This window comes from Taeniopygia guttata, chromosome 5 (genome assembly GCF_048771995.1).
Source record: "Taeniopygia guttata chromosome 5, bTaeGut7.mat, whole genome shotgun sequence".
Lineage (NCBI taxonomy): Eukaryota > Metazoa > Chordata > Aves > Passeriformes > Estrildidae > Taeniopygia > Taeniopygia guttata.
Genome location: NC_133030.1, coordinates 39,067,712 through 39,088,571, shown reverse-complemented (window position 1 = coordinate 39,088,571; position 20,860 = coordinate 39,067,712). Strand labels below are relative to the sequence as shown.

The 20,860-nt window shown below is 35.8% G+C and overlaps 1 protein-coding gene across 11 annotated transcripts in view; it reads right to left on the bottom strand.

Moving 5' to 3' along the window:
- NPAS3 (neuronal PAS domain protein 3) overlaps nt 1-20,860 on the bottom strand; it is a 592,726-nt gene that overhangs the window by 396,957 nt on the left and 174,909 nt on the right. For 7 of the 11 annotated variants that reach the window (XM_032748493.3, XM_072930745.1, XM_041716414.2 and 4 more), the window contains 2 exons: nt 16,613-16,857; nt 16,449-16,499 (listed from right to left, as the gene is read on the bottom strand). In XM_032748493.3, the coding sequence (XP_032604384.1) occupies nt 16,449-16,499; nt 16,613-16,857 (296 nt within the window). The remainder of the gene's footprint in view (nt 1-16,448; nt 16,500-16,612; nt 16,858-20,860) is intronic. The other 4 variants (XM_041716413.2, XM_072930746.1, XM_032748497.3 and 1 more) reach the window with 1 other exon arrangement.

Sequence of the window (20,860 nt, the reverse complement as noted above, 5' to 3'; positions counted from 1 at the left end):
TCTTTTTAGTCTTATCCCTATCCTTTGTCAAGCTTAGCTAGGAGAAAACAGCTGCTAATAAACATAAAGCTGTTGCACACAAAGGGCTAGACTGTGCTCAGCCCAGTGAAGGGATAGAGCAGATATGCTGCTGCAGAGAAAAAATTCAGGCAGATTGCAGCAGTGTCTGCTATTTTATGTTTTGTCACACAGTTAAAGTCTTACATTTTTTCAAGTGAGAAAATAATTCTAAACATTTTTTTACTCAAAAAAATGTTGATTCAGAATACTTCTCAGTAAATATATGGCATCCAGTATGACACAAGTCAGAAAAATTCATTGTTTTCCCAAAGAGCAATATATTTAGACCCTTTAACAAACCCTGGGAAAAAACAGCCAAATGCTTTGCCTCCAGTTACCTAGAAAGTATGAGATAAGATCCTTAGAGTCAAGACTCAGGCAACCACCACAGTGGATACTTGATGCTCCTGCAGAACATACAACTGCTCTTACCCGGCAGATTAACAGTCACAGCCCTCTTCAACCCTATCCCGCAGGTCATTCAGAGCCCACAGATTGCTGGCAGGGACCTCTCAACCTTGCTGGTGCTGCAGGCAGCGGTGGGATGTCCCTCTGCAGGGTCATCAGCTCAGCTGCTCCACCACCACAGCCCAGCTGAGCTCCCTGGGGGCTGCGCACCCCATCACAGCCCAGCTGTGGGGCTGCACACCCCAGCACAGCCCAGCTGTGGGGCTGCACACCCCAGGACAACCCAGCTGTGGGGCTGCACACCCCAGCACAGCCCAGCTCCAGCCTCTGCCTGGCCAGCTGCAGTCCAGCAGGTCCACAGGTGCCTGAGCGCCATGCAGTGGCAAGGGTGTTTGTCCTCAGGGATGCAGGTCAGTCAGGAAATTTCTGACACAAATATGAACTGTGCCTTTGAAAGACTGATGTCTACACACCATATCAGTAACTGGCTTTCATATTTTCAGAATTTTTTCTGTTCGCTTTGGAGTCTTCGGGATCTTTTTCCTTTTCTTTTTTTTTCCTTTGTATATGGGCAAATATCATTACGACCTCCATTTCCCTTTGCTCCTTAAAAAAACCCAGAATGCACATAATTTTTGAGTAGAAGAAATAATTTCTGCTTTTGAACCTCTGCAAAAAGCCAGTTGAGGGATTATCTGGCTATATGTAACTAGATCATTCTTTCAGGGAAAAACAAAAGAGAACAAAAAACCCCAACCCAGGAATCCAAACACAAATCTGTGAATTCAGAATTCATGTACTTGTGCCTCAGAGGTTTTGGCCTTCATTACCCAATCACATAGATCCACATACAAAGCTTTTTCATCTCTGAAATATGCAATGCTTTTATTGAAACTGCAGGAAACACACCTGAATAAAACCCAGTTATTTCTCACAGAACTGAAGTATTGTGTGCATTGATACACCATTCAAGTTGGATGAAAAGCATGTGAAAACACTACGTCTTCCACTTATTTTAATGACATTCTACACAGTATTAAAAAAAAATCTGCAAAATATTCTCTTCATGTGTCGTTCAGGATAACTATTACTAATGTATGGGAATATCATTACAAAAAAATATTTTAGAAGCTGGAGTGACTGATTGACTAGAGTCTATTTAAATGTCTGTTTACACATCGGGAGAAAAGTTTGTAGTAAAAAGGTGAGAGAGGAAGTTGAGCTAGCCCTCCTGCGCTACAAACATGGAGAGCTGCTTTGGGAATTCTGCCTGAAAATGCCCTCTTTGCTTCAGATGGATCCAGTAAAACAGTGGAAAGGGGGAATAGAAGATTCAATAGTAAATAAATACTGTCTGATGGATGGAGCAGATACCATAAGTTATTAGCTGTAGCACTCTTTTTTGCTAGCTTTTGAATACACTCTGCAATAACATCTGCAAAGGATTTTGAGAGCTTCAAATTACTATTCTCATATAAATGTGAAGAAGTAATATTGTACATTCCAGAAACCTCTTCATTCATAAAATATTCCTGACCATATGTCTATAAACTAATAGCAATCACCAAAATGGCATGAAACATGGCATAAAAAAGTGTGAAAAATAACACATGACAGCGATCTGATACATCTTCAGGGAGAAGTTTCAGGGGAAAACATTCCAATGTCAGCAACATTTGGTGGCTATCAGAAATTTATTTCTTCTCATTTTGTCATTACCTATTAATCCCAACTATACTGACAGTAAAAGGTTAAAAAGGAAATAAATTAAGATTATTGTCAATCATTATACACAGAAAAATAATTAACTCAGTATGTTTATCTATTTTTTGCTAGTTGATTAAATGAATGATTGATGACAGGTTCCTTGTTTTCTTTTCCTTCATTTTGTCAGTATAAATGATCAGTATGAAACTAAATGGAGACATCAAATTGAAATTGTTAGAAACACAAAATATAAAGCAGATAGATCCAGATTATTTCAACTTTCTTGTTACTCTAGTGTAACTTAGTAAAATGCATTTATGTATACATGAAGTAACTGCATTGATAGCAGAAATAAATAGTAACCTGATTTACTTTCCTCTCAAATATTACATATTATTCAGGTTTCCCTTTTAAGAAAGAGTCTTTTAATAATTTTGTAGAGAAATTGTGCAAATAAATGCACTTATCCTATTTATCCTCGGATAAATATTAAATTTATAATTGGATAACTCATAGCAAACAGTTTCCACAAAGATGCCAATGCATTCTTACATGCTGACTAGTGTTCTGAATAACACAACGCTGGTATATAGCTTTGGGGAAGACATAAGGGAAAATATGGGCACAGTCAATTGAAAAATTGTCCTTTGGGTAATGTGAGATGAGGGAAGAAACTCAGCTAGAGAGTCAGCGGTCCCTTGTCTGCCCATAAGTGTACACTCAGCATCCTCCCAGCAGAGAAACAGTGTTAGCCAACTACATATGCAAGGATTTTCTCTTCTTACTTCACAAGCAAGAGAAGCAAGACCTAAGTTCTGAAATCACTTCAAATTTTTGAGGACAGATGAAATCCCGGGACTCTGAAGTGAGCTGACCAAAAATTGCTGTCTGGGCTAGGAAAGTTAACTAAGTGCAACTGCGTTTTTGGAAGTTAAAGGAATTGACCCAGAAGTCTCAGGAGACTGCTTTTGTATGGGATTTAAAAGAAAGTAAAATATCTTTCTCCCAGAGCGATTCACAGTGGTAAATGGAAAAATGAAGGTAAAATGAAACCTTTGTTACTTACAGAATTTACTGTTGAGAACACAACTGAAGGAAGTCTTTGGCAAAATCTGTGGCTTTCTTTCCACTTCTGAAGAAACTACCCGACACTGAAGCAGTCATTTTTTGGTTGAAGACATGTCTCATCTCTTTTCACTACTTGGAAATACTAGAAAGACAGCTGAACTCAAATCATGCAGATAGTCTGAGTTCATTTAACTCTAACTTTGAACCAGGGGAAGTCTGAATTCAGGAGGAATTAGTTTCCTATTTCCATACAAATTCTGGCTTCAGTTAATATGCTCTTTTAGAAAATCAGTTACTTTTCCTCAGAGATCCCTAATTTCTGTGCACCACAGTATTAGGATTGTAGAGGCAACTCTGAGGCAGGTTTGGGCTGAAGGGAACCATTTGTGTGCACTTAGGAAGGATCTTCTAAGCTCACTCAGTCTGGATGTGCTGTGGTTTCCCTTGTCCAGATATGATATTGATACCCAACATGATAATCAATGCAAGTTGTATGAATAAGACAGGTATCAGATTGGAAGATGTCAAAAGGAACTTTTTAGACAACTCTGAACAGATTTTTTTTCTGAGAAGTCTTCCCAAGTTTGTGGGTAAGATAATATTTCTCTTGTACTATCCTGGCACATTCAACATCCTAATTGTGAAATCTACTTGCCCCAGAAAACCACTTCCCCAGTCTCACCTTGTGGTACCTGTTCTCTGTGTTCAGTTCTTTCTATCACAAACTATTCCTACTGGAACAATTATGTCATTGAAACAAAATATAAAATCAAGGGTAACCTTCAGTATTCACAATTATTCATGAGGATTCACCTCTTGGCATTGTTCATTCCTTATCAGAAGAAGGAATCCAGAACCACATCACAATCAGACAGACATTCAGGTTAATTCCCAAAGTAAAAAACCCACCAAAATGGCATGTCCATATTACATGAAAATGTATATCAAATACATGTCACTAGGCTAAACCAAAGAATATCACACTGGAATAGTCACTGAAAGTTTTACTTTAGGTTTTTATGACACTGTTACTAAAGTATTCTGTTCAGCTCTGGTTTCCTCCATTCTCAAAATATGTTAGAAAATTGGATATGACTCAAGTAAGAGCTACAAGAGTGATTAGACTTCTAAAAGTCATTCCCTATAGTGAAAGACTAAGAAAGCTCAATTTATTTAGTTACTGAAAAGAAGGTTAAGAGGATCACAATACCTACACGTGGAAGAGATTTCTGACAGTAGGCAGCTCATTAATCTAGTGAAAAAGGCATAACAAGATCCAGTGCTTGGATGCTGAAGCTGAAATAAGACTACAAATGAGGCACACTTTTTTCACAGTGACAGTAATTAACCGTTGGAACAATCTGCCCAGGGATGTAGTTGATTCTTTATCATTTAAATGCTTTAGATCAACATTAGATACTTTCCAAAAAGATAAGCCTATGTCTCAAACAGATGCAGAAAATACTGGATGAGGTTCTGTCTCAGGTCTGCAAGAAGTCGGCCTGGATGCTTATCAGAGCTGCTCAACATTGTACCTGGACACAACAGCACCACGAGTGCTCCGCACCTCCAGGAGCCATCATCTCACAGCCATCATGTCCACCTGCTGCGTGCAGTTCTGCTCAGACTGAACATAATTCACCTTCCTCTTTGACAGGTAAAATGAAAACCCTCCCAGGGCAGATATGGACATCTTCACAGATATCCCGTGGCACATTCACTGTCTGGTATAATCACTGCTGGAGACCAAAATACACCAAAACTGCCAATTAGTACATGGTGTAAAGCTGTTTGAGCACTGACTTTGCCAGATGCTTCCACCCAAGGAACATCTCCTGGGCTAACTCCAAGCTAGTGATGAGTGAATAGATACAAAGCAAATGGCCTCTCAACATAGCTGCCTGTATGTAAAATACAGTTCCTTCATGTCTAATGAGTCTGCTGGAGAACCAAGAAGCTCCATGAGGATGTTGAAGAAACCAGCTAAAGCCAAATGTATGATGAGGTTAGGTGAGCTACTAATTTGTCTCTCAGCTCCTGAGTAACATTCATAAAAGAACACTTGCCCATTAAATCTTCAAGATAGGATGTTGGAGCAAAAGAATAGCAGAGGGAAAAAAAAAAAAAAAGGCTAGAGAGATAGAAGCTACACAAAGCAAGTCAAGAAGAATAAATAACAGCACTGATATATGAAATAAGCAGAAATGGAGGTAAAGAGAAAATGGTGTTTTAAAGTATTAAAAAGATGACAAAAAAAAATTTATCCTCAGAAGAATAAAATTAAACACCCCATTTATTCATCTCTAGGAAGGGATAGAAAGAACCATTTAAAGTATAAATAAAAAAAACCAAAACTATAAATTCAGACTGTTTTAGGAAGGTGGAAATGCACAGAAAATCCATCACACCAGGACTTGCCATACAATATACACGCTATAGACTTTTGTAGATTTTTTTTTAGAATATCTAGTTATTCTATTTTTTTCTTTTGACACTTAAAAGATTGGCGATGGACAACAAAATCTTTAAAAATTACTGAAGGGAGGTTTTCTTTATTATGAGAACACCTAATTAAGATAATATAACACAGAGATGCAATATAAAATGGATTAGCAATATTCCTTCTATCCGATTTCTTCATTTGCACCTACCCTGAGTGCAAATCTTCATGTTATTCTGAAAAATATCTCCTCATAGACATGGATTAAATTTCTAAATGGGTTAAAATTCCTTTCATTTAATACAGCATTCTTGCAAAGGACATGAAGATGTTATTGGTTAAGAACTGGACTCTCGGTCTTAGGACATGGAAGAGGGCTCTCTTTCCTGCTCTAACACACACTTCTCAGGAGATATTGAATAGTCACTCTTGGCTTTGCAAATGTGCTCAGCAGCTGCTTCTTATGATCAGATTACCAAAGTGCTGAAATCTTTTGAAAATCTGGCTATTTATTTTGTTGCTGAATAGGATCAGAGATCTATTGAAATCTGGCTCCAGTTGGAGTGCTGTGCTTCTTTGAAAAGCTAGCCCTAAATCTGTATATGCCTCAATTTCCCTATTAGCATTATCAGTACTGTTTTGCATCAAGAGGATGAGAAACAGCTCACATCCAGATTAATTCAAATTTGAAAGGGGATATATAGATGCACAATTTCTCTTATAATTGTAAAAATACAATATGTATCTATAAAAGAAAATAAAAAAGCAGTTCCTGATGTTTCCTAACTTTTGCACAAATGGTTTTCTTTAAGATCTACAGTAATGTAGTGTTGACAATATTATTTTTGCTATAGGTAAAGTCTGGGAATTGTCTATATGTATTAAAATGTGAGTAAAGATATTTCTCTGTCTTCCTTTTATTATATGTGTTTAATTATTTTATAGATGATGAAATAAGACACAGAATTTTGTACTTGCATGTGGTATCATCCCATGCAAAGCAAAGCAAAAAGAATTTTTATAGGATACAAGTAAAATGCAAAATGACAACACATACATGCTTGTGCAGATGCACTCAGCTAACTGTGTGTAAGAATTATAGGGAATGATGAGCGCATGTGCTGATATGAAGGTAAGAATTTCCTAACAGCTCCATTCACGAGGACAACTCTGGCACAGTGGTGTTTAAGTATTTTGTGAGGCACTTGCCTTTCTTTCCTTCTATAGTAACAAAGTGCAGTGACTAAAACCTCTGAAATTCAAAATAAAAATACTCACTTTGGCTTAAAAGCTAGCAAATAAACAGAAAATTATCTTCCTTAAAGGAGCCTGATATTTTAAAACAACACAAGTTTCCCAGCTGTATAGTGATTCTTATTTCACTTGTGATCTCGGGTAGATATAGAGGCTTACATGTTCTCTAAATTGTAAGCTCTATATGAAGGGTGTTCTTTAATTACTGACAGCTAATGAAAACAGATTTTACTGATCTCTCTAATGTCCTGGGAAAGTCTTTACTATGGATTCATTGTATTCTACTTTATATCCCTGATTGAAATGGGAGACCACAAGAGCATAGGGATTTGGTGGAAACTCGATTTCGTTCCTCTGGCTTCAAAGAGAACAGTTGCAGAAATTAAGCTGCGTTGATATTGTGGTCAAACTTTGGCCAGACTGTGGTTTTACTTGCATATTATATAAATACAAAATCAGTGCACTTTGGTTTTTAAAACTGCTGGATCTACCATCAGTATCTAAATCTTGCTCTGTTGATCAGAAGAATCTAATATAACTATTACATGAAAATAAATATTATTATTGAATTTATATACTCCACTTCCAGGGCTCCACTATTTGCTCCAAATATTGAGACAGTCACTTTGGAAAATGCTAGTACGTTTACAACTGCGAACATATTATATGGGAAACACAGGTTTTCTATTTCAAAAAATTATGTTGTGTTTTCTTCCATTTCAGACAAAATATTTTCTTTGAGTCATAATCTTTTACTTGCAAAACAGAGTGATGTAACTCTTGGTAAAACAAATATTGTAAAAGCCCATTCAGTTACAGTGCTTTATTCCCTCTAAGCACCCCAATCTGTTTGCTTTTTTTTTTTTAGTTTCTTCATTTGGGGGTTTTTCTAGGTTTCTGTTTCATTCATTATCAGTTGGTTAACCCATTTCTTCATATAGATGTATTTATTAGCCCTGCAATAGATATCCCTCAACAAGATCTAAAAGCAGGATTCATTCAATGGGAGATATATGGTAGAAGTTCAGATGACCCAGAAAACCAATAAGCTACAATAATAAAAGACTTAAGCTCTATTGAATGCAGCAGGACTTTATGTATGTCCTTATATTCTCTGCCCAGCTGAGGAGGCTAAGGTATGAACGCTATACTGAAACTATTTAATCCAACCACAAGATCCTGTTCCTCAACCGCTTTCATTTGCAAAATGATGCACTACAATATTAAGCTTGACTGAGGCTTTGTCCAAAGCACCCTTTATAGCAAAGACACTTTCCTTCTGCTCAGAAAAGGGTGAATAAAAAGACAAATAGAAGTTCCATCAGATATTGCAATCTGCAGATAGCAACAGCCTTTTTTCATTTTACATATCAAAAACTGCAGCAGTGATTACTGTTCCTGATTACTACAAGCAAAAAGCAGAACAAGCGTTTTTGGCACACCGGATTCATTGCACATCTGTAATTGGCTAACCCCATCATGTGCGTTATTTCAAAAAGTTATGTAGACTGCACATATAATTTAAGATATTCACGCTTCTAAAAAAGACCACCTGGAGCTAACCCATGCAACATAAAATATGAATGTAAAAATCATATGGAAGCATTTTATTAAGAGCTTTGGAAAAGCGGATGTTGTGGCACTGACTTTTACACAGAAATTTCTACTGGATGAAAATCCATATGATTATAGTGAAAAGAAATTAATTTCATTTTAATTTGAAAGTTTACCCTGGTTTATTTTAGTATCACAACTAAGGTAGGAGCCAAAGCAACCATCAATACCTACTCCTCCTGATATATTTACCTCTGCAAGTCTGAAGCCCACACTGTTGCCAAAACCCACTGAGCCATCATCAATGTTCTAAACCATGAATTGTAATGGCAACACCCACCACCTTTTAGCTGGAATAAGGAAACTATGTTCTCAATTTAGGAGTGAATTTTTATTGACATGCTAAGGACTACTGTACACAGAAAGGCATCCACATTGAAGAAAGAAAGAATAAAGTGAAAAGTTAAAAACTTTGGTGTTTCTTTTAAATATTAATATTCTTCACCAGATTGTTTTCATTACAAAGGCTGCCTCAAGGATGCACACATGTAGAGAAAGATGCAGGACTAAAAAAAGGAGAGAGTCAGCCCTGGACACCAAATACGAGAGGAAGATATTTTGATATTTGGGGTTTCAGCTCTGAACTCAGAAAAAAAAAAAACGTCAAATGGCTAAAAATAATAAACTATATTAAAAGAACACAATAAATATGCAATATTGACCAAATCATTGGAACTGCACAAGAAGAGAAAGCAAGATGGATCACAGTGTAATAGAAATGCAGTAGTTGATGTGAGAGAAAAGACACTAATGTCACCTTTTCTATTTCCTTGCTCTTAAAACACTTACTGTTTTGCTCTTTTCCTATTTAATTGTTAAGTTTCAAGGTAAAGTTCTAGCAATAAACAACTCTTCTAGGGACTGACATCTGATTGACAACATTTTAGAACAAGTATTAACTTGTTATCAGCAGTAAATGCTTTGTGTCTCCACAGAAGTGATGGATAGAACTTTTTATGATACAAATAAAGCACCATGAGAAAGTAAATCATTCACTCAGTTCTGCTACCAGAAGTGGAAGGATGTGATAGATTCTTTTTATGCCTTTCTTCATGCAAAAAAATTAATTAAAAAAAAGAGAACGGAACTTGAAATACTTTTCCCATTATTTCTGTTCTGCTTCACAAAAATCCCAAAATCTTTCAAAGTCCTTTAGCATTTAGGACAGCATTGACAACATTAAAATAATAATAGTAGTAATAGTAGTAATAATAATAACTACAACAACATCAAAAAAACAACATTCTTATACTGAAACAAATAAATTTTAGGTTTGATTTCCTAAGCTGCACAGATCATTGTCTATGATCCAAACACCATTGTAATTTGAGAATTTTAAATCAGCATTCAATCCGTATTTATTCCCAGTTTCTTGATAATCATACCCAGAGCAGATTCTGTAGAAAACCAGAAACTCCTTTCTTAATAGTAACTATCACTTCAATCCACTTTCCAAGAGCAATTAATACAGTTAATGTGTTTAACTTGGTTCTGCTAACATAATATTCTTACAATATTTCAAAACCATAATTGTTATGAACTAGGACTCAAAATACCTTACAAATACTTCAGTATATAATGCAAATCCTAGCAAACTGGACTTGCGATTTCAGATGTTTAAGCTAGGTTTGTTTGATAAGAATTACTTCCCATTCATCCATGTTTGTTGAAAAAATATAACAATCTTTCGTTTATCCCTTTAGTGCAGGAAATTTCCCAGTATCCTGCCTATAATGCTTTGAAGCTGAAACAGCTCAATACTATAAACTTCACAACACCAGCACTTGCAAAGTATGGATTGTCCTGAAAATTGTATTGTATTGTAACCTGAACTAGAAAGACTTGTAGAACAAGTAAGTACTTAAATAAACCTTATCAAACTCTTCTACCTTTTCTGCATCATTAGAAGTTTTATTTTACCTTACTGCTAAAGATTCTACTGTTGCCAGAATTATTTAACACTTTTAATACACATAAAACCCATTCTTTCCTGAATTTTTCTAATCCCATTAGATTTTTTTCTTAATGTCTCTACTTGTCTTTGCCAATATTCTGCACCTTAGACATTGCAGTTTATCTTTCTATATATTCCCCTTTAATTATGTAAGTTCTTTATAAATACACATACATATTTTTTCAAGTTAATTATTTTACTGTCCTCCGGAAAAGGACACAGTTTTAGAGTTTTCAGGTGCATAGGAAATTAGAATTCCTTTTTTTTTTTTCTTTAGGAGTTCTAGTCTTAGGGGTTCTAGTTCTAACTTTTATTCTATTTTTCTTCATCAAAATTTTTCTTCATGATAAGTTTCATCCCTCAGTTTCCCCACTAGGCAAACAGTCCCTGAAATGCACTAAGCATATTTGTTGACACCCTCCCCCATTTGTAAATTTGAAATCAATCAGGTCATGATCACTTGCCACCAGGCAACCACCAACTCAGTCTCATATTCAGTTATCTTGTCTATGACAATGAGATTCAAACTGAGCTACCTCATTCTGGGTCCCATATCTTTCATACCAGAAAACCACCAATAATTCTCATAGAAAACATTTATGGTTTACCACTGACCTCCGGAAATTTTCATCACTTGGTTTCTGTTACATTAAAAAAAAACTAATCATCTTTAACTCACACAATAGGTCGAAGACTAAGGTACCTGTGCCTATGGCTGCACTGCCACATAAACAGGTTTACAATGGATAAACATCATGTTTACAATCAGCGGTTGGTACTGATACATAGTCAGAGCACAACAGTAGCCTATATATAAATAGGGATCAGATTCTCATAAGAACAATGCCTGCAAGGCAGGGAGAAATAAATGACAGGGCTATCTGAATTCTCCAGCACAAAAGCAGAAATTCTGCACAAGGGATCTGAATTTGGAGACCATTTTTGTATCAAGGAATGCCACAAATTCATCTGCATTATCCTGTTTCATCCGATTGAGTTTTTCAAATCAAACTTTGAAAAGCAATGCCTTAGACCAAAAATACTATGGAAGAAAATAATCCTTACTTTGCCCTTATAGATGGTTTCCCTGAGACAGTATTGTGTAGGGGTCCAGAACAGAAGACTGGTCTTACTGGAAGGTTTGTGGGTTTTAGCAGGGAAATGCTTGCACTATCTTGCACTTCCTGCTCAGAAGACAACACTCCATTTAAAATATTAAAGGCTAACAACAGGCAATGTTATTTAAAGTGTTTCCACAATGAGGTCATGCAGAAGAGAGCAGCTTATTCATCTCTTATAAATGCATACATATCTAGCACAAAAAATATTAGGAAAAAGGTATCTAAATTAATGAAAGTAATTCCACTTGACATTTGGGATAACAATTACCATACTTTCCAATTATCATTATTGCTTGTTTTCTTTCCCAGAGAATTCAAAGTGCTGGACTTATTTCCTCAACCCCAAGCCCTGCAACATGATATGACATCAAGTTCATTTTCAGCTTAGACTTATATACTTTGTTTATTGTGAGAATTGAACCTTTGAAAAACATGCTAGTTTAAAGGAAAAACGTGCAATTTTAATTTAAAGTGTAATTTTTCTTCTTGTGTTTATCCATTTTTTTTAAATCTCTCTACCAATACAGACTTGAAGTAACATTGTGTGCTTTACGGCAAGGAACTTTTCAGTTTTATTTCCTTACGTTAAACAAGAACAATTTGGATGAGAAATATTTCAATATAACACAAATACTTTTGAGAGAATCTGATTTCTCCTACTACTCATATATATTAATTCCAGAATACAAATGTGTAAAACTACCTAATTTCAGAACATGGAACACTAAAAGTAGAGATGGCTAAACTAAAAGTGACATTTTTACACAGCCTACCAGTCAGTCAGTACTATTTACTGAAATCCTTTTTCATTCATCAGCTACAATCTCTCATGCATCTCTTCTCTTAGAGCAGAAGTAAGAGGTTCTTTACTTATGTAGCATAAAATGTTATGTTTTGGCATAGAAAAATAAAAATTATAAGCCCACTTTTAACTTGATATATCCAAAGTTGTCTTACATAGTCTAGTTTCCAAATGTTACATCATTCAACAGAAAAAGACTTGTGGCCTTGCAAAAACATTTCTATCCCCAAAACCAGAAACTACCACCTCACTTCAATGAAAATAAAAAAACTCAAAATATGATAACTATTTCAATGTCATGATGGCAAATTACCAGGACAAAGATTTGCATTTAGGCACAGAATACTGGATTTATTTTCTCTTTCAAAAGAAACAGAAATTGTAAAAGCTGGAAACTCTGTTCAAGGCAAAGGATCATGAGCCTTCTTTTTATAATGGCAGTGGTCCTGAGTCAAAACCAATGTCCCAAAGATTGCCCAAAACCAAAATACACAGCACAACTTTAAATCAGCCAAACACATTCAACACACTGAAAACATCACAGTGCCTCAAATTCCTCCTCTCCCTTCCTCTTTCCAGTGCTAAGGAAAAAAAAAAGGGAAAACATGTGGCTTAGCAAAAGGACCCACAATACAGTGGAAAAGAACATGAAAATTTGCATGATTTTTGAATGCTTTGAGAAACAGTTTGTGCTAAAAATGCAATAAAATTTAAAGTCAATAATTTGACGACAATATTCCAAAATACAAAGGTGCTCACAAGAGTTTGATGTTGGAACAGGACTACGGGCCTAGTATCAAAACTCACAAGAGTATTTCAAGTTCCATGTGACCACTTTCTGCCAGAACACACAGTAAATACAATGAAAATACTTCTATTTCCAGACAACTTTCAGGAAACTCACATTTTAGTTCAAAAAATTGGTAAGCAGCTCATTTACTGTTGTCCTCAGAACATACCTCAGAACTGGAAGAAAGACTTTTGAAAGGATGGAAACCCAGGAGAATAGTATTGTTATTGATAACACATTGTATGTACTATCAAAGACTGGAAATTTTATTCCTACTGACTATAAGTAACATCTTGATTATTTTCTTCCATATAGAATCACACAGTCTTTAAGAACTGTCTATATACTTATCTGCTGTAAGTTGTGTGTGTGTTTGTTTATAAGGACTGAGATTTCCTACAAACAGAAAGCCTTAGACAATGTACCAAAAGAAAAATGACTGAAGTTTGCTGTATTAGAGGATGGAAATTTTTTCCATTTTTAGCAAATGTCAAATCATTGGCTATTGCTTTTAAGATTAATAAAAGATATAATGGTTTTTAGATCGCCTCTAAATAAAGATTACTATGAATGGAGAAATGATTTACCAATAGTCACCACAATGAGATTTCTTTAAAGGTTACAATCATCAGTTATTTAGCTGAAACACTGCTGAGAATGCCTGGTCATTTCTTGAATAATGCATAATGTTCATTGCAGATTTGATCTGTATTATAACAATACAGATATTTATGAAATAATGGAGAAAACTATCTGCTTCTTTCCAATTGCTCAAGATATTTCCATGAAGTAATTGACTCTGAAAATATTATATAGAGTTACCTGAGCACTCATTTGCCAGCACAACTTGTAGTGATCACTACACAATAGGCATAAGAAAACAAACTCATCAGCCTTTACAGACTTCTAAGAAAAGCTGTGATAAACATAGGGCAGAGTAAAGGACCTTCCCAAAACACTAAATTAAAATTATTAAATTGCTGTACAGTACTGGGGGAAAAATTTAAAACCAAGCTTTTAAAACGAATGATTATCACAAGCAGGCCAACACATTTGGTGGAAGAAAAAAAAAAATAGCAGTTGCCTATTCGATGTAAGTACCTCTCAAATAATTTCCAAAATAATTTTAAGTCTATTCAGACGATTGCTTGTGCACATACAAAGTATAATGTCTAGTGTTTTATTGTAGGTTTATCATCCATATGTCACGTGAACCTGCAAGCTATTTATGTGAGCTTGTTTATACATATGAACTTCTTCAAGGGCAGCAAAAAGCAACCTTAATAAATGAAACTGAATTTTTTGGATGTAATTTCATGAATGTTTCAACAGAATGTGTTAACAGCTTTCTGTGTAAGGAGAACTGGTGAAGTCATAAAATATACCTGTACTATATAGTTAAAGCTGCTTATGGGGAATTCTTATACAATGAAACACACTTTCATCAAGCATTGTTTCAATATACTGACACATAAATAATACAATCCTACTTAGCATTAAGCTAAACACCCAAACAGGAGAAAAAAAAAAAGTCAAACCCCTTCCTGAGCCCCCACACCCCTTGAACCTAAAGGAATGAGAAACATAGCACTGGATGGCTATAGGGGCAGGGTTATTATATCAGATAGCGTAAACAGACATTAAATGTTTACCCAGCTCTGTTTTAGGGAGAAACATTAATCTAGATCAGATTCTTGCTGTTGTTGTCTAAGAATAAGATTTTGTTCTTCCTTAAAATTATCTTCTTCATAAGAATCTTTGCACAAGAAGGAAGATTCGGTATTCAGGTATATTGTAGAAAAGGATAATGAAAAACAGATCCCAGATACTCTAAAAATATACAGAGACTGGCAGAGCTCAGAGTTTCAGTTACATGGGACAGCTTGTAGAAGCACAAACAGATCATAGATTGTACAGCAGAGTCCACTTTACATCTACCTTGAAAAAATGTTTAATTGCCTGAGAACAAACTCTCATCCTGTAAAAAATAGGGAACATTTGCATTTTATATCAGAAGCCTAATGAACCAAGTTACACTCATGTCCTGGATGATGTAATTATTGCTTTTTTTTTTTATCTCTGTGAGAATTATATATGACGAGGCAGATAATATAAATTAAATATATGAAATGATGGAACTATGTCCAGCTACCAAATCCTCAGTCTGAATGTGCATTGGTTTTTGCCCTCCATACCTCTCTCCATCCATTGAAAATTTTAACTTTCCTTAAATAATATCACTTCCTTTAAATGGAAGAGCAGGTTAAAGCCCTTTGCACCATCAATACAAGTAACCCTTCATTGACAGCTGTGGGCTGATAAATAAGATTCTATTTCTACCTCCTCCCTCAACCCTTAAAAGGTGGCTTCTTTGTTTGCCTCATGCTATATACATTCTATCTAGTTTAGTGTAGATTAAGAGTTTATAGTTCATAACTTGTGGAAAAAACGTGAAGTGCTCAAATCTCATATACCTCTTCCATATATATGTTTCCTTCACAACGTGAGATCAGTAGCTAAAATAAAGGAGTATTCTGTGCTGTCAAAGCCAGGACATCCAGAAATCCCAGGTTTGGTAATCCTGATTTCTGTTACTGCAACTTAGTCCCTAATATAAAATACTTATCAGACAGAGATCACATCCAGATAGGTAGAATTAGTTGAAAAAAATAATAGATTACCAAAAAAAGTCCACTTTAAAAGGTCATTGGAAAGACTATTAAGGAACAACATGCACACAGCCTCTAGTTTGTGGCAATTCACATCTAAAACATTGCTGTTGCTCCCCAACTGCTTGTTTGAGCATTAAAAGAGAGCATTTAGTACAATAATAATTTATTTTGTTGATAAATGCCTACTGGCTCAGAAGTCAAAATAATTTCTGTGGACATTACAAGAGGATAAATAATATCCTAGTCTCTCAGCTGAAAAGTATTTGGATGTGATGCTTTCAAACTTCAGAAATATGTGATTCTACATTTAAGGTATAATATGTGATTCTACATTTAAGGTATACAGAAAATTAAGAGACTGAGTTCTCAAACCAAGGAATAATGCCATTTTCCTCTCACACATATACTTATATAAAATACTAAAACAAAATAATACAATAACAGGTAAATAATTTGAAAGAATTTAGTCTACACCACCCAGAAGACTTACAGCTGTAATAGTTACACCATAGGTTCGTTGTTAAATAAAAAATAATTGAAATAAGAGGTTTATTTCACCTTCACATGGTGTCTTTCTCATGCAGACCTCAGATTTCCATATTTGAATCCCTTTAAAGGATTTGATATGCAGGGAAAGAAGAAAGGATGAAGGTAAAAATTTCAATTTAGAGGTTATTAAATGCTGCCATAGTCTACAGCACACAAAAATATTTACTCCATACCTTTTACTGATGTATTAGGTGGAGGTCCTTCCATCCTCAAGTTCCATGGAGGATCACCTTGATTAGCAAAGTCCCTCATTTTCAGATAGCTAATTGTAAGTCGGATGATGGAGGCCTTGTCAAGCTGGCTGGTAATGGCTGCAGGCAGCGGCAACAATTTTGCCAACTCATAGAATTCAAAATTCTCCTTTCCCCGGCGAGAGCGAGCAGCATCTCGGGACTTTTCCTTCCTCAAAGCTTGTAAACTGAAAGAAAAGAAAGAAAGTAGGACATTCATCAGTATTAGTGCTCTGTCACATTCAACCAATTTACTTTTTCACTGCTGGTGTTCTCTTCAGATGACCACACTTTTGAAGTGCTGTTGCATATGGATCTACAGAATTCCAGATATATAAAATTGCACTTCACACTTGAATGACTGAAACTAACAACAATATATGAGTTTCACTGGTAGTCAACATATTATGTAACTATTCTTAAATCACTTTAGCCATTTCCTTTTTAGCCTGCCTTTGTCTGCTGCCAGTCTCATGAAAAAAAACCCCAAGCATACTGTGTACATCTGGGGTTTATCTGTCTAGGTGCCATTGCTTCTCCTGACTCACTGTAAGCCAATTTTGCCTTGATTTTTGTCAAATTCCAACTCTTGGAAGAAGATTAAAAGCAGATTATTCAAGTGTTTGCCACCTCTGACAGGAGCTATAGCACAGCCAAGATGGCCAAACAGGTTGTACACTAACTGCTGAGACACAGAAGTGTAAGTCTGGTGTAATAATGGAAAAATTCCTGTGTTTCATGAAGCTGTTCTTTAGGAGTTGTTCAACTGTCTTTGCAGTGGAAGTGGTAACCTTTGTCAGTGGGGTGAGAAAGCTGTTAATACAGTTATGTGATTCAAATTTCTGATTGTAATTCACTACCACATATATGGCAGATTGACAACTTTTTGATCAGAAAGGATCTTCTGCTTTACATTGAGCTGTTGGAAATGCATTCATTCAGTCAGTCCTGTTTCATCAGTGTATCATTTGCTACTGCCAATACAGACACACAAAGATAACTCTAATTTTACTCCTGTGCCCTTTGTTAAATTGGTGTAAAACTTCTGGAAGCAGTGAGATGACAGCGGTTAACACCTGGGGGCTTTTTTTGGTTTTTTCACACAGAGCAAAGTGTTCAACTCAGCATATTATAAGCTTTGCAGTTCATTTGCCTTGATGGACACAGGCTGGTGCTGATGCTGGGGCTGGTGTCAGCCCATCACTGTGCAAGGTGAGTAGAAACCGTTCTTATATCTCATTAAGGGTCTATCTTTCCTTTGCTTCATTTGTTTACCTATTAATGTGAAGTTCAAGCCACAATTCTATTAGCTAGTAGTTGTTTTACCACAGACCTAGAATACAACCAGTGTATAATGGAATAACAAATGCTTCTCTCCAGCTTCCACAACCCTTCCTGAAACCTTGGATTTATCAACAAGAAAGCCATAATGACAAGATCTACAAAAGCACTCTGACATATGAAGCAAATCAGTAGAATTAAGGCATGCAGATAAAACACCATGAAGCTAAGAGCTCTATTTACCTGTTTTTCTAACTTGGGAATAAAATGAAGAGTTTCTCTTGCTTTAATATTCATAACCCCCTGCATTTTTGTAGCCATCTCTGCCACTTCAAACTTGGTACGGCATATAAGCTGGGCCCTTAACACACATATGAAATCACTCCATGACAGTTCCCTTAGTATGGTTAACATGTTACATTCCCTACACAATTCCACACCAATAGCAATTATATTTTAAAAGAAAATCTGGCTAGGAAATAGAAATGGTGAGATAAAGATACAGGAGGAAACAGGACATCCTTACCCACAGACAAAGATACAGAATCCTACTGAATGATAAAGTACATACTTGGTTTTATAAACTCTATACAGAATGCTAGCACCTTGATTTGTAAATTATATTCTAGGAAAAAAGTACCTGAAAAATAAGATTTCACAATACTCATTGTAGATGCACCTCTCTTGAATTTCAAATTTTAGATATCTACCATCATGGATATCCCCCAAAAGGTGCATTAAATACAAGAGATAAAAGTATTTGATGCATACACAGACATATGGGAATTAAAACTCTGTGAGGTATGAACTGTCCAATTAATTCCAAGGAAGTAGTACGCCCTCTACAAGTTAAATATATACAACAGCAGCACAAGGAAAAGGCAGGAAAATGTCTCTGCACAATTGCTTCCAACTGAAAGCTCAATTTCATAGCACAAGACATGGCCTTTTCTGCCTGTCATCACCTTTTTTTTCCCAGAAGCCAAACCTGAAAATTCAAGTCCCCAAATCAAGTTAGTAAAAGAACTGAGATTATAGATCTGTTCTGAAAGTCTGCACCAAGAGGTCCACACATTCTTCCCAAAGCACTTCATTATATCCCTATGTAAGATGGGAGATTGTTAAAGAACCCTAGTAACACAAATCAGAAAAATTACACATCTCAGCAACTTCTGAAACTGAAAAATGTTTGAAATTGAGTGGTGATAGAATATTCCTTAGGAACACCATAGTCTAAAAATCCACAGTTTACAAGTCCTATAGAGGCTTCAGGAGATTGCTGAAACTATTGAATAATATACTGGAATGTAAACTTATGTAAAACATTACTGTATCAGCAACAGTTTGCAATGGAAGTCAGTTAAACTGAAAAGTGAGGCTACCTGTGTCAGCAAACAGAATAATTATGGTTATTCAAACTTACACAACAAAAAAAAAATAGAAGGGATGGGGAGCTGACACAATAAACAAAATAAACTACTGAGAAACAGTATTGAGAATAACTCACTTTTTCTCCCAACAATTTGTTATATTGTCATTTCTGGAAGCTTCATGGCACCCCATGAATCAAGTCAAGGAATTTGTAACTTGGAGCACTCTTCTCTTGGCACCAGTGCCATTAAGCTAAATTAAGAAAGAGTGTCTGAGGATATGTGCACACAAGTCCTAATTTCTACTCCATGTAATTCCACTAGGGAAATATACCGTGCTGTTGGACACTGCAGTTATGCTGATAAAATGGATCCTTAATTTGGGAGCAATGATTTCCTCAGCAGGATGCAGGAATTCATTAGATACAACCTAAACATGGCTGTTAATCCTTTCTGGCACCTGTGATTCTGTTAGGCAACATCAGCTTCATTGTCAGATGCTCTTAATAAAGCAAAGTACTGACACTAATAATCCCAAGAGGATGCTAGAAAAGAGGAGTGTGAAGCTCCCAACAAAAAACAGTGATGCAGAAACAGGACCAAAATTCTTTTTGGTTCCTGTCACATGACACCTGGAACTAGAGGTGGTTCTTGGAACATAAATTAATTAGTTAAGTATCAGGCTCCAAAACCAGAAATACACAGCCTCTTCTGCTAAGAAGAAAAATTAAAGTGTTGGAAACTATACGCATGTTTACTAAGTGGGTTTCAAAAACAGTCAGAAAGCACCAAGAAAGCAAGCATCACATGTTTAAGAGTTCTCATATGACAGAGAAGATCCCCCAGCAGTCAATCAAATCTACATATAATAGCCACAGTACCAAGAAGAGAGTAATAGTGGAAAATAAATATTGCTCCCTCTTTGCCTCCTGTGGAGAGGGGATAGAAGCCAAGACAATTGGATCAGGGTGCATCAGGGTACAATGTAAAGAGATGATGTTGTCATACAATGGTAAAACTTCATGCATTCCCTTAAGACACTGCTCATAGAATTCCCATATACAGAGTCCTCTAAAGAAGACAAAGAGTTTTACAGCTGATAGCTCCTGATAATTCTGAGAAGCAGGACCATATAAACAGGCTATTTAATGGCTTGAAAACTAATGATATTTTAGATATGGTTTCTAAAATATATTTTTTTTTTCCTTTTAAGACCTTTCCAGATGGACTGATATAAAGGTTGGTCTGGCTTTTACAGATGAAAGGGTACAAGAAATACTACCATATAATTCTAAAATGGTATACATGACATTTCTAAAGTAGATTTTCTATTGAAGAAACGGCAGATGCAGAAGACATGATAATATGGTGTTGCATAAAGTTTTATTGGTACTCGTAATTCACTTGTGATTTCATTGTGCTTGTGGTCATTCCAAGCTTAACCTACTCCATATTTTATTTCACATAATTTTATATACTTTACATTCATAAGCATATACATGCATCTGTGTGCACACCCACAATCTTCACATGCCTGACC